Source organism: Heterodontus francisci, unplaced genomic scaffold (genome assembly GCF_036365525.1).
Source record: "Heterodontus francisci isolate sHetFra1 unplaced genomic scaffold, sHetFra1.hap1 HAP1_SCAFFOLD_518, whole genome shotgun sequence".
Lineage (NCBI taxonomy): Eukaryota > Metazoa > Chordata > Chondrichthyes > Heterodontiformes > Heterodontidae > Heterodontus > Heterodontus francisci.
In genome coordinates, this window is record NW_027141084.1 from 134,256 (window position 1) to 151,025 (window position 16,770).

Below are 16,770 nucleotides of genomic sequence, written 5' to 3' on the forward strand. Positions count from 1 at the left end.
TACCTCCCACAACCCCTACTGTAACACTGATATACCCCACACCCCTCACTGTAACACTGATATATCCCACACCCCTCACTGTAACACTGATATATCCCACAACCCCTCACTGTAACACTCTGATATATTCCCACACCCCTTCACTGTAAACACTCTGATATATCCCACACCCCTCACTGTAACACTGATATATCCCACACCCTCACTGTAACACTGATATATCCCACACCCCTCACTGTAACACTCTGATATATCCCACACCCCTCACTGTAACACTGATATATCCCACACCCCTCACTGTAACACTGATATATCCCACACCCCTCACTGTAACACTCTGATATATCCCACACCCCTCACTGTAACACTGATATATCCCACACCCCTCACTGTAACACTCTGATATATCCCACACCCCTCACTGTAACACTCTGATATATCCCACACCCCTCACTGTAACACTGATATATCCCACACCCCTCACTGTAACACCTGATATATCCCACACCCCTCACTGTAACACTCTGATATATCCCACACCCCTCACTGTAACACCTGATATATCCCACACCCCTCACTGTAACACTGATATATCCCACACCCCTCACTGTAACACTGATATATCCCACACCCCTCACTGTAACACTGATATATCCCACACCCTCACTGTAACACTGATATATCCCACACCCCTCACTGTAACACTCTGATATATCCCACACCCCTCACTGTAACACTCTGATATATCCCACACCCCTCACTGTAACACTCTGATATACCCACACCCCTCACTGTAACACTGATATATCCCACACCCCTCACTGTAACACTGATATATCCCACACCCCTCACTGTAACACTGATATATCCCACACCCCTCACTGTAACACTGATATATCCACACCCCTCACTGTAACACTGATATATCCCACACCCCTCACTGTAACACTGATATACCCACACCCCTCACTGTAACACTGATACTATCCACACCCCTCACTGTAACACTGATATATCCCACACCCCTCACTGTAACACTGATATATCCACACCCCTCACTGTAACACTGATATATCCCACACCCCTCACTGTAACACTGATACATCCCACACCCCTCACTGTAACACTGAGATATCCCCACACCCCTCACTGTAACACTGAGATATCCCCACACCCCTCACTGTAACACTGAGATACCCCACACCCCTCACTGTAACACTGAGATACCCCACACCCCTCACTGTAACACTGAGATATCCCACACCCCTCACTGTAACACTGAGATATCCCACACCCCTCACTGTAACACTGATATACCCCACACCCCTCACTGTAACACTGAGATATCCCACACCCCTCACTGTAACACTGAGATATCCCACACCCCTCACTGTAACACTGAGATATCCCACACCCCTCACTGTAACACTGATATACCCCACACCCCTCACTGTAACACTGAGATATCCCACACCCCTCACTGTAACACTCTATATATCCCACACCTCTCACTGTAACACTGATATACCCACACCCTCACTGTAACACTGAGATATCCCACACCCCTCACTGTAACACACTGATATATCCCACACCCCTCACTGTAACACTGATATATCCCACACCCCCTCACTGTAACACTGATATATCCCACACCCCTCACTGTAACACGGATATATCCCACACCCCTCACTGTAACACTCTGATATATCCCCACACCCCTCACTGTAACACTGATATATCCCACACCCCTCACTGTTACACTGATATATCCCACACCCCTCACTGTATCACTGATATATCCCACACCCCTCACTGTAACACTGATATATCCCACACCCCTCACTGTAACACTAATATATCCCACACCCCTCACTGTATCACTGATATATCCCACACCCCTCACTGTAACACTGATATATCCCACACCCCTCACTGTAACACTGATATATCCCACACCCCTCACTGTAACACGGATATATCCCACACCCCTCACTGTAACACTGATATATCCCACACCCCTCACTGTAACACTGATATATCCCACACCCCTCACTGTAACACTCTGATATATCCCACACCCCTCACTGTAACACTGAGATATCCCACACCCCTCATTGTAACACTCTGATATATCCCACACCCCTCACTGTAACACTGATATATCCCACACCCTCACTGTAACACTGATATATCCCACACCCCTCACTGTAACACTCTGATATATCCCACACCCCTCACTGTAACACACTGATATATCCCACACCCCTCACTGTAACACACTGATATATCCCACACCCCTCACTGTAACACTGATATATCCACACCCCTCACTGTAAACACTGAGATATCCCACACCCCTCACTGTAACACTGAGATATCCCACACCCCTCACTGTAACACTGAGATATCCCACACCCCTCACTGTAACACTGATATATCCCACACCCCTCACTGTAACACTGATATATCCCACACCCCTCACTGTAACACTGATATATCCCACACCCCTCACTGTAACACTGATATATCCCACACCCCTCATTGTAACACTGATATATCCACACCCCTCACTGTAACACTGAGATATCCCACACCCCTCACTGTAACACTCTCTATATCCCACACCCCTCACTGTAACACTGATATATCCCACACCCCTCACTGTAACACACTGATATATCCCACACCCCTCACTGTAACACTGATATATCCCACACCCCTCACTGTAACACTCTGATATATCCCACACCCCTCACTGTAACACTGATATATCCCACACCCCTCACTGTAACACTCTGATATATCCCACACCCCTCACTGTAACACTGATATATCCCACACCCCTCACTGTAACACTCTGATATATCCCACACCCCTCACTGTAACACTCTGATATATCCCACACCCCTCACTGTAACACTCTGATATATCCCACACCCCTCACTGTAACACTGATATATCCCACACCCCTCACTGTAACACTGATATATCCCACACCCCTCACTGTAACACTCTGATATATCCCACACCCCTCACTGTAACACTGATATGTCCCACACCCCTCACTGTAACACTGAGATATCCCACACCCCTCACTGTAACACTCTGATATATCCCACACCCCTCACTGTAACACTCTGATATATCCCACACCCCTCACTGTAACACTCTGATATATCCCACACCCCTCACTGTAACACTCTGATATATCCCACACCCCTCACTGTAACACTCTGATATATCCCACACCCCTCACTGTAACACTGATATATCCCACACCCCTCACTGTAACACTGATATATCCCACACCCTCACTGTAACACTGATATATCCCACACCCCTCACTGTAACACTGATACATCCCACACCCCTCACTGTAACACTGAGATATCCCACACCCCTCACTGTAACACTGATACATCCCACACCCCTCACTGTAACACTCTGATATATCCACACCCTCACTGTAACACTCTGATATATCCCACACCCCTCACTGTAACACTGAGATACCCCACACCCCTCACTGTAACACTGATATATCCCACACCCCTCACTGTAACACTGAGATACCCCACACCCCTCACTGTAACACTCTGATATATCCCACACCCCTCACTGTAACACTGATATATCCCACACCCCTCACTGTAACACTGATATATCCCACACCCCTCACTGTAACACTGATATATCCCACACCCCTCACTGTAACACTGAGATATCCCACACCCCTCACTGTAACACTGAGATATCCCACACCCCTCACTGTAACACTCTGATATATCCCACACCCCTCACTGTAACACTGATACATCCCACACCCCTCACTGTAACACTGATACATCCCACACCCCTCACTGTAACACTGATACATCCCACACCCCTCACTGGAACACTGAGATATCCCACACCCCTCACTGCAACACTCTGATATATCCCACACCCCTCACTGTAACACTGAGATACCCCACACCCCTCACTGTAACACTGAGATATCCCACACCCCTCACTGTAACACTGAGATATCCCACACCCCCTCAGTGTAACACTGATATATCCCACACCCCCTCACTGTAACACTGATATATCCCACACCCCCTCACTGTAACACTGATATATCCCACACCCCTCACTGTAACACTGATATATCCCACACCCCTCACTGTAACACTGATATATCCCACACCCCTCACTGTAACACTGATATACCCCACACCCCTCACTGTTACACTGATATATCCCACACCCCTCACTGTAACACTGATATATCCCACACCCCTCACTGTAACACTGATATACCCCACACCCCTCACTGTAACACTGATATATCCCACACCCCTCACTGTAACACTCTGATATACCCCACACCCCTCACTGGAACACTGATTTATCCACACCCCTCACTGTAACACTCTGATATACCCCACACCCCTCACTGTAACACTGATATATCCCCACACCCCTCACTGTAACACTGATATATCCCACACCCCTCACTGTAACACTGATACATCCCACACCCCTCACTGTAACACTGAGATATCCCACACCCCTCACTGTAACACTGATACATCCCACACCCCTCACTGTAACACTGATATATCCCACACCCTCACTGTAACACTGATACATCCCACACCCCTCACTGTAACACTGAGATATCCCACACCCCTCACTGTAACACTGAGATATCCCACACCCCTCACTGTAACACTGATACATCCCACACCCCTCACTGTAACACTGATACATCCCACACCCCTCACTGTAACACTGAGATACCCCACACCCCTCACTGTAACACTGAGATACCCACACCCCTCACTGTAACACTGAGATACCCCACACCCCTCACTGTAACACTGAGATACCCCACACCCCTCACTGTAACACTGAGATACCCCACACCCCTCACTGTAACACTGAGATACCCCACTAACACTGGATACCCCACCCCTCACTGTAACACTGAGATACCCCACACCCCTCACTGTAACACTGAGATATCCCACACCCCTCACTGTAACACTGAGATATCCCACACCCCTCACTGTAACACTGAGATATCCCACACCCCTCACTGTAACACTGATATACCCCACACCCCTCACTGCAACACTGAGATATCCCACACCCCTCACTGTAACACTGAGATATCCCACACCCCTCACTGTAACACTGAGATATCCCACACCCCTCACTGTAACACTGATATACCCCACACCCCTCACTGTAACACTGAGATATCCCACACCCCTCACTGTAACACTCTAATATATCCCACACCTCTCACTGTAACACTGATATACCCCACACCCCTCACTGTAACACTGAGATATCCCACACCCCTCACTGTAACACACTGATATATCCCACACCCCTCACTGTAACACTGAGATATCCCACACCCCTCACTGTAACACTGAGATATCCCACACCCCTCACTGTAACACTGATATACCCCACACCCCTCACTGTAACACTGAGATATCCCACACCCCTCACTGTAACACTGAGATATCCCACACCCCTCACTGTAACACTGAGATACCCACACCCCTCAATGTAACACTGAGATACCCCACACCCCTCACTGTAACACTGAGATATCCCACACCCCTCACTGTAACACTGAGATATCCCACACCCCTCAATGTAACACTGAGATACCCCACACCCCTCACTGTAACACTGAGATATCCCACACCCCTCACTGTAACACTGAGATATCCCACACCCCTCACTGTAACACTGATATATCCCACACCCCTCACTGTAACACTGAGATATCCACACCCCTCACTGTAACACTGATATATCCCACACCCCTCACTGTAACACTGATATACCCCACACCCCTCACTGTAACACTGATATATCCACACCCCTCACTGTAACACTGAGATATCCCACACCCCTCACTGTAACACTGAGATATCCCACACCCCTCACTGTAACACTGAGATATCCCACACCCCTCACTGTAACACTGATATATCCCACACCCCTCACTGTAACACTGAGATATCCCACACCCCTCACTGTAACACTGAGATATCCCACACCCCTCACTGTAACACACTGATATATCCCACACCCCTCACTGTAACACTGATATATCCCACACCCCTCCCTGTAACACACTGATATATCCCACCCCTCACTGTAACACTGATATATCCCACACCCCTCACTGTAACACTGATATATCCCACACCCCTCACTGTAACACTGAGATATCCCACACCCCTCACTGTAACACTGATATATCCCACACCCCTCACTGTAACACTGATATATCCCACACCCCTCACTGTAACACTGATATATCCCACACCCCTCACTGTAACACTCTGATATATCCCACACCCCTCACTGTAACACTCTGATATATCCCACACCCCTCACTGTAACACACTGATATATCCCACACCCCTCACTGTAACACTGATATATCCCACACCCCTCATTGTAACACTGATATATCCCACACCCCTCACTGTAACACACTGATATATCCCACACCCCTCACTGTAACACACTGATATATCCCACACCCCTCACTGTAACACTGATATATCCACACCCCTCACTGTAACACTGATATATCCCACACCCCTCACTGTAACACGGATATATCCCACACCCCTCACTGTAACACTCTGATATATCCCACACCCCTCACTGTAACACTGATATATCCCACACCCCTCACTGTTACACTGATATATCCCACACCCCTCACTGTATCACTGATATATCCCACACCCCTCACTGTAACACACTGATATATCCCACACCCCTCACTGTAACACTCTGATATATCCCACACCCCTCACTGTAACACTGAGATATCCCACACCCCTCACTGTAACACTGATATATCCACACCCCTCACTGTAACACTGATATATCCCACACCCCTCACTGTAACACTGATATATCCCACACCCCTCACTGTAACACTGATATATCCCACACCCCTCACTGTAACACTGAGATATCCCACACCCCTCATTGTAACACTCTCTATATCCCACACCCCTCACTGTAACACACTGATATATCCCACACCCCTCACTGTAACACTGATATATCCCACACCCCTCACTGTAACACTCTGATATATCCCACACCCCTCACTGTAACACTGATATATCCCACACCCCTCACTGTAACACTCTGATATATCCCACACCCCTCACTGTAACACTGATATATCCCACACCCCTCACTGTAACACTGATATATCCCACACCCCTCACTGTAACACTCTGATATATCCCACACCCCTCACTGTAACACACTGATATATCCCACACCCCTCACTGTAACACACTGATATATCCCACACCCCTCACTGTAACACTGATATATCCCACACCCCTCACTGTAACACTGAGATATCCCACACCCCTCACTGTAACACTGAGATATCCCACACCCCTCACTGTAACACTGATATATCCCACACCCTCACTGTAACACTGATATATCCCACACCCCTCACTGTAACACTGATATATCCCACACCCCTCATTGTAACACTGATATATCCCACACCCCTCACTGTAACACTGAGATATCCCACACCCTCACTGTAACACTCTCTATATCCCACACCCCTCACTGTAACACACTGATATATCCCACACCCCTCACTGTAACACACTGATATATCCCACACCCCTCACTGTAACACTGATATATCCCACACCCCTCACTGTAACACTCTGATATATCCCACACCCCTCACTGTAACACTGATATATCCCACACCCCTCACTGTAACACTCTGATATATCCCACACCCCTCACTGTAACACTGATATATCCCACACCCCTCACTGTAACACTCTGATATATCCCACACCCCTCACTGTAACACTCTGATATATCCCACACCCCTCACTGTAACACTGTTATATCCCACACCCCTCACTGTCACACTCTGATATATCCCACACCCCTCACTGTAACACTCTGATATATTCCACACCCCTCACTGTAACACACTGATATATCCACACCCCTCACTGTAACACACTGATATATCCCACACCCCTCACTGTAACACTGATATATCCCACACCCCTCACTGTAACACTCTGATATATCCCACACACTGATATATCCCACACCCCTCACTGTAACACACTGATATATCCCACACCCCTCACTGTAACACACTGATATATCCCACACCCCTCATTGTAACACTGATATATCCCACACCCCTCACTGTAACACACTGATATATCCCACACCCCTCACTGTAACACTGATATATCCCACACCCCTCACTGTAACACGGATATATCCCACACCCCTCACTGTAACACTCTGATATATCCCACACCCCTCACTGTAACACTGATATATCCCACACCCTCACTGTTACACTGATATATCCCACACCCCTCACTGTTACACTGATATATCCCACACCCCTCACTGTATCACTGATATATCCCACACCCCTCACTGTAACACTGATATGTCCCACACCCCTCACTGTAACACTGATATATCCCACATTTCTAACAGTGTTGGGAGGGAGGGGACAAGGGGAGAGGTCTGAGGGAGGAACACTGGAGGAGGAGGGAGGTGCGGGAGTGCAGCGAGATGGAGATGGAGATGGAGAAGGAGCAGGGAGGGGACAGCAGGAAGTCCGGGGGGAGTGTGCAGGGTGAGCAAGAGGGTGCGGGGTGTGTAGCCGGAAGGGAGGGAGGAGCGGGACGGAGGGGTCGCAGAGATTGTGAGGGAGGGCTGAGCGATGGAGCCGGTGACTGGGGAAATGTAAGTTTTGGTGGGTGTGACCAGCGACGTTGAGGTGGCCCATTGCGATATTTACTTGGGAATCCTGTTGCTCCGATTTTCCTCACTTTCCCCCGCCTCCCAACCCCGCAGTTTTGGCTGATGCCGGAGGCGCCCAGTTCAAGAAGTACGAAGACATCGACAATGCGCCCGAAGAGAAGGCTCGCGGATCACCATCAATGCCTCTCATGTGGAGTACACCACCCCCAACAGGCACTATGCCCATACTGACTGTCCAGGGCACGCTGACTACGTCAAGGTGAGGCTTGCTGACGGGCGCCAGCGCTCATGGCCTTGCAGAGCTGCGGTAACCACTGGTGAGGTCACCCTGGCACTGTGTACCACTTTGTGGGGCGGGGAGGGCGCGGGTGGGTCCGGGGGCTGCTGGGGTGGTGCAGTGGGGGGGATGGGGCACCTGGATTTCCCTTCAGCCAGGTTTGCAATTGAACTCGGACTGACTGTCCCAGGCAGGTTTGCATTGAGCTCTGACTGTCCCAGGCAGGTTTGCAATTGAGCTCTGACTGTCCCAGGCAGGTTTGCAATTGAACTCTGACTGTCCCAGGCAGGTTTGCAATTGAACTCTGACTGTCCCGTGCCTGCCAGCGCTCACGTAACCATCATGTCCCGTCGTGGGACAAGGTGACCCGCTGCGCGGCCTGGCAAGAACTGTGCCAGTCGTGCAGCCTGCGTCCACTTTCACGCGTCCTTAATTTACCGTCTCTCTCTCTCTCTCTCTCTCTCTCGCCACAGAACATGATTACAGGAACGGCGCAACTGGACGGTTGCATCTTGGTTGTTGCGGCAACGGACGGGCAGATGCCGCAAACACGGGAGCACTTATTGCTCGCGAAGCAGGTGAGCAGGGGTGGGGAGAGGGGTAGCAGGAGGTGGGGGATTGCATCCCCTTCCACTGTCCATCGAATGTGCCGGCCCAGTCGTCTTGACTGCCTTTGTACAAGGTGGCAGCAGTCAGGGGTCTCTCTCTGTCTCTCTCTCTGTCTCTCTCTCTGCCTCTCTCTCTCTGCCTCTCTCTCTCTGTCTCTCCCTCTCTGTCTCTCCCCCTCTGTCTCTCCCCCCTCTGTCTCTCCCCCCTCTGTCTCTCCCCCCTCTGTCTCTCCCCCCTCTGTCTCTCCCCCTCTGTCTCTCCCCCCCTCTGTCTCTCCCCCCCTCTGTCTCTCCCCCCCTCTGTCTCTCCCCCCCTCTGTCTCTCCCCCCCTCTGTCTCTCCCCCCCTCTGTCTCTCCCCCCCTCTGTCTCTCCCCCCTCTGTCTCTCCCCCCTCTGTCTCTCCCCCCTCTGTCTCTCCCCCCCTCTGTCTCTCCCCCCCTCTGTCTCTCCCCCCCTCTGTCTCTCCCCCCCTCTGTCTCTCCCCCCTCTGTCTCTCCCCCCCTCTGTCTCTCCCCCCCTCTGTCTCTCCCCCCCTCTGTCTCTCCCCCCCTCTGTCTCTCCCCCCCTCTGTCTCTCCCCCCCCTCTGTCTCTCCCCCCCCCTCTCTCTTGTCGAGGGTTCGAGCCCGCCATGCACATCCGGCAGAGACCCGACCTCCCGTGGTCCCTGCACTGTCGGAGGGTCAGTACGCCCCTCCCTCCCTCCCTCCCTCGTTCACCCCCTTACCTCTGGTATCCTCTGTCTCCCGTGTCCACAGATCGGAGTGCAGCACATAGTCGTGTATGTTAACAAGGCTGATGCAGTGGAGGACCAGGAGATGTTAGACTTGGTGGAGCTGGAAATGCGGGAGCTGCTCACTGAATTCGGGTATGACGGTGAGAATACCCCGGTGATTCTCGGCTCTGCCCTCTGCGCACTCGAGGTAAGTGGAATTCAGCCTGCTCTGGGTACAGTGGCCGGTGTCTGTTAACCCATCCCCCCCCCCCCCCCCCACACCCTCCTCCCTATCTCCTCTGTCGGAACCCCTTCTTGTGAATTGGACGCCTCGATTAAATCTCCCCTTAACCTCCTCTGCTCGAAGGGGAACAATCCCAGCTTCTCCCAGTCTCTCCGCACGAACTGTAAACCCTGGTGCCCGGGACGGTAAAGGGTCAGCCTCCTCCGCACCCTCTCCCAGGCCTTCACTCAGACCATTTCTCCTCCTCCTGTGTGTTTCCCAGAATCGGAATGTGGAGATCGGACGGGATTCCATCCTCAAGCTCCTGGATGCCGTCGACACCTACATTCCTCTCCCGGATCGGGACCTTGAACATCCGTTCCTGCTCCCCATCGAACAGATTTACTCCATCCCAGGTATGCAGCACCGGGCACCGACTCTCCCCGGGGTACGGGTCCCCACGATCTGTCTCCGATTTCTCTCCCCAAGTTGTCGATGAGAACTGATGAGACCAGTTGCGAGTCAGCGATTGATCTGCCTCCGAGTGCTTTTGGGGGGGGAGTGCGGTGTCAGAAGGAGCCACCCCCCTTACGTATCTCTCCCCACCTCTCTCTCCTCTGCCAGGTCGAGGGACAGTTGTGACTGGGACCCTGGAGCGAGGGCTGATTAAGAAAGGTGACGATTGTGAATTCATTGGACACAACAAGAATCTCCGATCAGTCGTGACAGGTGAATGAATCTTCCTGCAATGCCTTTCACACATCTCGCAAAATCCCAAAGCCTCCGATCGCCCGTCGAGACATCCCCAAGTCGCTCGGAGCCAATTAAGTACTGACCCTCCGACAGTGCGGCACTCCCTCGGTGCTGACCCTCCGACAGTGCGGGGCTCCCTCGGTGCTGACCCTCCGACAGTGCGGCGCTCCCTCGGTGCTGACCCTCCGACAGTGCGACGCTCCCTCAGTACTGACCCTCCGACAGTGCGGCGCTCCCTCGGTGCTGACCCTCCGACAGTGCGACGCTCCCTCAGTACTGACCCTCCGACAGTGCGGCACTCCCTCGGTGCTGACCCTCCGTCAGTGCGGAGCTCCCTCAGTGCCAGCGTTCGACAACCTGGTTTCTGGGGGTGTTGAGGCTCGGGAGTGTGTGTGTGTGTTTGGGGGCAGCGGGAGGAGTCTGGCTTCGAGCCTACGACGTTGTGACCCTCGAGGCAAGAGAGGGTGCCGCCCATTAAGCCGCATCTGACCCCGGTGAGCTGCCGTGAAGGGTGTGGAACGTGGCCTGTTTAGCAAGGAGCTGGGCGTGCTAACAGGGCGGGGGGTGGGCGTCCCCACAGCGGGAGGAGGGAGGGGGGGACAAATGTGCTGGGGCCTCGGCCTGAGGGAGCGCGACCGGATATGAAGACTTCCCTAGTGTACCGGGCGTTTTCTCAGCAAGGTCTCGGTGTTGCGTCCGCCAAAACGGTGGGGGGTGGTGACTTTCTCTTTTTGTTTCTCGATCCTCGCAGGTATCGAGATGTTCCACCAGAACCTTGACCGGGCGGAGGCCGGTGATAATCTCGGCGCTCTGGTGCGAGGGCTGAAGCGGGAGGATGTGCGTCGCGGGATGATACTGTGCAAACCGGGATCTATTAAACCCCATCAGAAAGTGGAGGCACAGGTAAGAACTAAGACTTCGGTGGGCTGGCAGGGGGCGCAGCTAAGAAGTAACGAGGGGTCGGAATAATAGTCTTGTAACAGAAAGGGCCATTCCTCCCATCATGCCCGTGCTATACACCTTCGTCCCACTCCCCTGATTTCCCGCAACTTCGTCCCCTTCACGTTCGCGCCCGTTGCCTTTTGGAAGATCCTATCGCGTGCCTGCTTCTTTCGCCCTCTCTGTCAGCCGGTTCCAGACCTTTAACGACCCCTCCGAAGTGGAGGAATTACTCTCCTCTTCCTCATTTTGCCTCCGGCCACTGACTCATTGCCGGCAGAAATCCGGCCTCCCTTGCCGATTCCGAACGCCTCGATTAAATCTCCCCTTAACCTTCTCCGCTGTGTGGGGAGCACTCCCAGCTTTTCCCAGTCTCTCCGCATCAACTGAAGACCCTCGTTTGCTGCTACCATTCCAGTAAATGTCCTCCGAGGCCTCGACGTCTTTAAAAACATCGGAAATAGTTGCCGGAGGCAGGCCATTCGGCCCCTTGAGCCTGCTCCCCCATTCAACAGGATCGCGGACGATTTACTACCCCGACTCCGCCTTCGCGCACTCCCCCCATATTCCCTTCATTCCCTCAGTGCCCAAAAACCTATCCATCTCCATCTGGAATATACTGAACGACTGATCATCCACAGCTCTCTGGGGTCGAGAATTCCAAAGATTCACCACCCTCCGAGTGAAGAAATTTCTCCTCATCTCAGTGTGAAACGGCCGAGCCCTTATCCTGAGACTGTGACCCCTCCCCCAGTGTTCGAGACTCTCCAGCCCCGGGGGTGAGGGGGGGGAAACAGTCTCTCAGCATCTACCCTGTCAAAACCCCTTCAGAATTTTATCCGTTTCAATGAGATCACCCTCTCATTCTTCTAAACTCTATCAGCCCGTTCGACTCGATCTCTCCTCATCGGACAATCCCCTCATTCCCGTTCGCCCAGGACCCCCAGGGAGAATTGAAACGTCGGGTCGGCACGAAGCTGAGCAAGGGTCATTTGCACTCACCTTTCTCCCCCCTTCTCTCCCCCCCTCACCCCCTCCACTCCGTAGGTTTACGTCTTGAGCAAGCAAGAGGGCGGCCGTCACAAGCCTTTCGTCACGAATTTCATGCCTGTCATGTTCTCCCTCACCTGGGACATGGCCTGTCGCGTGGAGCTTCCAAAGAGCAAGGTAATGGCTGCGCGGCCCCGGCCCCCGGCATCGGCTCCTTCCTCTCCCACGATCCGGCTGCGAGTCCGGACTGGCGCGCTCGCGCACAAACACAGGCCCGTCGGGAGCAACGCTGGGACAGGAGGAGGCCCATTCAGCCCCTCGAACAGGTTCCTCCTTTCCACGCGCTTGTGACTGATCCGTGACTCTGACTGCCTATCCTCGCCTTCGACACGCACACACACACACAAGCATGTGCGCGGACCGTAGAGTACCGGACGGGAGTGAATCACTCCCTTTTACCCGCTGTGTGTACTGTACATGCAACAGGAGCTGACACACACACACACACACACACACACACACACACACACAAACACCCGGACCGTACCGTGCCAGGCGGGAGTGAACCTTTACCCGCTGCGTGCTGAGGTCCGAAAACCCTGAGCTCCCTGACGTTCGTTCTGTTGTGTTTTCTCTCCCGGTGCCCCTACAGGAGCTGGTGATGCCAGGCGAAGACACGTCCCTCACCCTCACACTCCGACAGCCCATGGTCCTCGAGAAGGGGCAGCGCTTCACGCTGCGTGACGGAAATCGCACCATCGGAACCGGCTTGGTCACGGCTGTCCTGGAGAGCAGACCCGAGGACAATCTGAATTGGGGCTGATTCTTGCACTCCCTCCGCGTCTCCCCTTCCCCTCGCCCCGCGAAGCCTCTCCATCGCCCTCGTAATCACCCATTCCAGACGGCTCGTGGTAAAGTGGGGGGGGGGGGGGGGGGGGGGGGGAGTTGGGGTTGGAATTCGGGGAAATGTAGGGAGTTGTGTGACACTCAAAAATGTAGTCATTTGAGTACTGCTGAAAATAGAGACGTGTTGTCGAAGGCTTTCGTCTTGCATTCGTCAGGACAATCAACGAGAATAACCAATGTAAGAGAAAACAACAACTTGTCCTGATGAGTGCACGACCAAAAGCTTCGACAACATGTTTCTATTTTCAGCAATACTGAAAAATGTCATTGTATATTTCTCTCCTCCTCTTCCTTCCCCCCTCTCCCCCCCCACCCCAACCACGTTGTGTTTTTTTTTTGATGTGACTTTACAGATTCCTTTCTCTCTATGTCGCTGCCGAGTTTAATTTAAAGCATCTCGTGTTGGTTTATTTTTTACAATAAAGTCAGGCAAAGGTCGAAGGCGTTTGCTTTTCCGAGTCAGCGGGAATGTGGTTTGTTTCCCGTTTCCCCCCGCCCCACAGTGTCGGCCGTGCGGAGAAAACAGGCCCCAGGCGTTGCACGGCAAGTCCTAACAGTGTTAAAACCCTGCACCCAGAGGTGAGAGTGACTGTCCTTGATATCAAGGCAACATTTGACCGAGTGTGGCATCAAGGAGCCTTAGCAAAACTGGAGTCAATCGGAATCAGGGGGAAAACTCTCTGCTAGTTGGAGTCATACCTAGCGCAAAGGAAGATGGCTGTGGTTGTTGGAGGTCAATCATCTGAGCTCCAGGACATCACTGCAGGAGTTCCTCAGGGTAGTGTCCCAGACCCAACCATCTCCAGCTGCTTCATCAATGACCTTCCTTCAATCATAAGGTCAGAAGTGGGGATGTTCCCTGATGATTGCACAATGTTCAGCACCATTCGTGACTCCAGATACTGAAGCAGTCCGTGTAGAAATGCAGCAAGACCTGGATAATATCCAGGCTTGGGCTGAAAAGTGGCAAGTAACATTCACACCACACGAGAGCCAGGCAATGACCATCTCCAACAAGAGAGAATCTAACCATCTCCCCTTGATATTCAATGGCATTACCATCTCTGAATCCCCCACTATCAACATCCTGGGGGTTACCATTGACCAGAAACTGAACTGGACCAGCCATATAAATACTGTGACTACAAGAGCAGGTCAGAGGCTGGGAATTCTGCAGTGAGTAACTCACCTCCTGACTCCCCAAAGCCTGTCCACCATCTACAAGGCACAAGTCAGGAGTGTGATGGAATACTCTCCACTTGCCTGGATGGGTGCAGCTCCAACAACACTCGAGGATCTCGACACCATCTGGGACAAAGCAGCCCGCTTGATTGGCACCCCATCCACAAACATTCACCCCCTCCACCACCGACACACAGTGACAGCAGTGTGTACCATCTACAAGATGCACTGCAGCAACTCACCAAGGCTCCTTCGACAGCGCCGCCCAAGCCCGCAACTTCTACCTGCAAGTTCTCCTCCAAGTCACACACCATCCTGACCTGGAACTATGTCACTGTTCCTTCTCTGTCGCTGGGTCAAAATCCTGGAACTCGCCTCCTGACCGCACTGTGGGTGTACCTACCCCACACGGACTGCAGCAGCTCACCACCACCTTCTTGAGGGCAATTAGGTATAGGCAATAAATGCTGGTCTGGCCAGCGACGCCCACACCTCACGCGCGCATAAAAAATGTCAGCCATTTCGGGGGCAGTTAAGAGTCGTCGTCATGCCAGGCCCCCACCTGGATGAGGCACATTAATTTTGTCATGAACATTGACTTTAAGCAAGGACTTGTTAAACTGATCAGCCCTGGCTGGGAAAGACGTAGGAGTAGGCCATTTGGCCCTTCGAGCCTTGCATTATGATCATCCAACTCAGTAGCCTGTTCCGGCTTTCACTGCATACCCTTTTCCCCAATAGCTATATCCAACTCCTTTTTGAAAACATTCAGTGCTTTGGCCTCAACTGCTTTCTGTGGTAGCGAATTCCACAGGCTCACCACTCTCTGGGTGAAGTAATTTCTCCTCATCTCCGTCCTGAATGGTTTGCCCTCGTATCCTTAGACTGTGACCCCTGGTTCTGGACTCCCCCACCATCGGGAACATCCTTCCTGCATCTACCCTGTCAAGTCCTGTTAGAATTTTATAGGTTTCTATGAGATCCCCCCCCTCACTCTTCTGAACTCCAGCGGATATAATCCTAACCGACTCAATCTCCCCTCGTACGTCAGTCCCGCCATCCCAGGAATCAGTCTGGTAAACCTTCGCTGCACTCCCTCTATAGCAAGAACATCCTTCCTCAGATAAGGAGACTAAAACTGCACACTTTTGCAAGGCCTTTGACAAGGTCCCGCATGGGAGGCTGGTCCAGAAGGTTTGAACACATGGGATCCAGGGTGAGCTAGCCAATTGGATACAAAATTGGCTTGGTGATAGGAGGCAGGGGGTGGTAGTGGAGGGTTGTTTTTCAGATTGGAGGCCGGTGACCAGTGGTGTGCCGCAGGGATCGGTGCTGGGCCCTCTGTTGTTTGTCTA

At 52.2% G+C, this 16,770-nt stretch overlaps 1 protein-coding gene across 1 annotated transcript; it reads left to right on the forward strand.

The window, feature by feature from the left end:
• Window positions 1-8,631: 8,631 nt before the first annotated feature.
• Window positions 8,632-14,674, forward strand: tufm (Tu translation elongation factor, mitochondrial). Its single transcript, XM_068026570.1, is given in 10 exon segments — window positions 8,632-8,695; window positions 8,830-8,991; window positions 8,994-9,082; window positions 9,574-9,678; window positions 10,466-10,630; window positions 10,929-11,061; window positions 11,270-11,374; window positions 12,150-12,301; window positions 13,385-13,504; window positions 13,980-14,674. Coding segments are annotated over 10 exon segments (1,266 nt in total). The 3' UTR covers window positions 14,151-14,674.
• The last annotated feature ends 2,096 nt before the right edge of the window (window positions 14,675-16,770 follow it).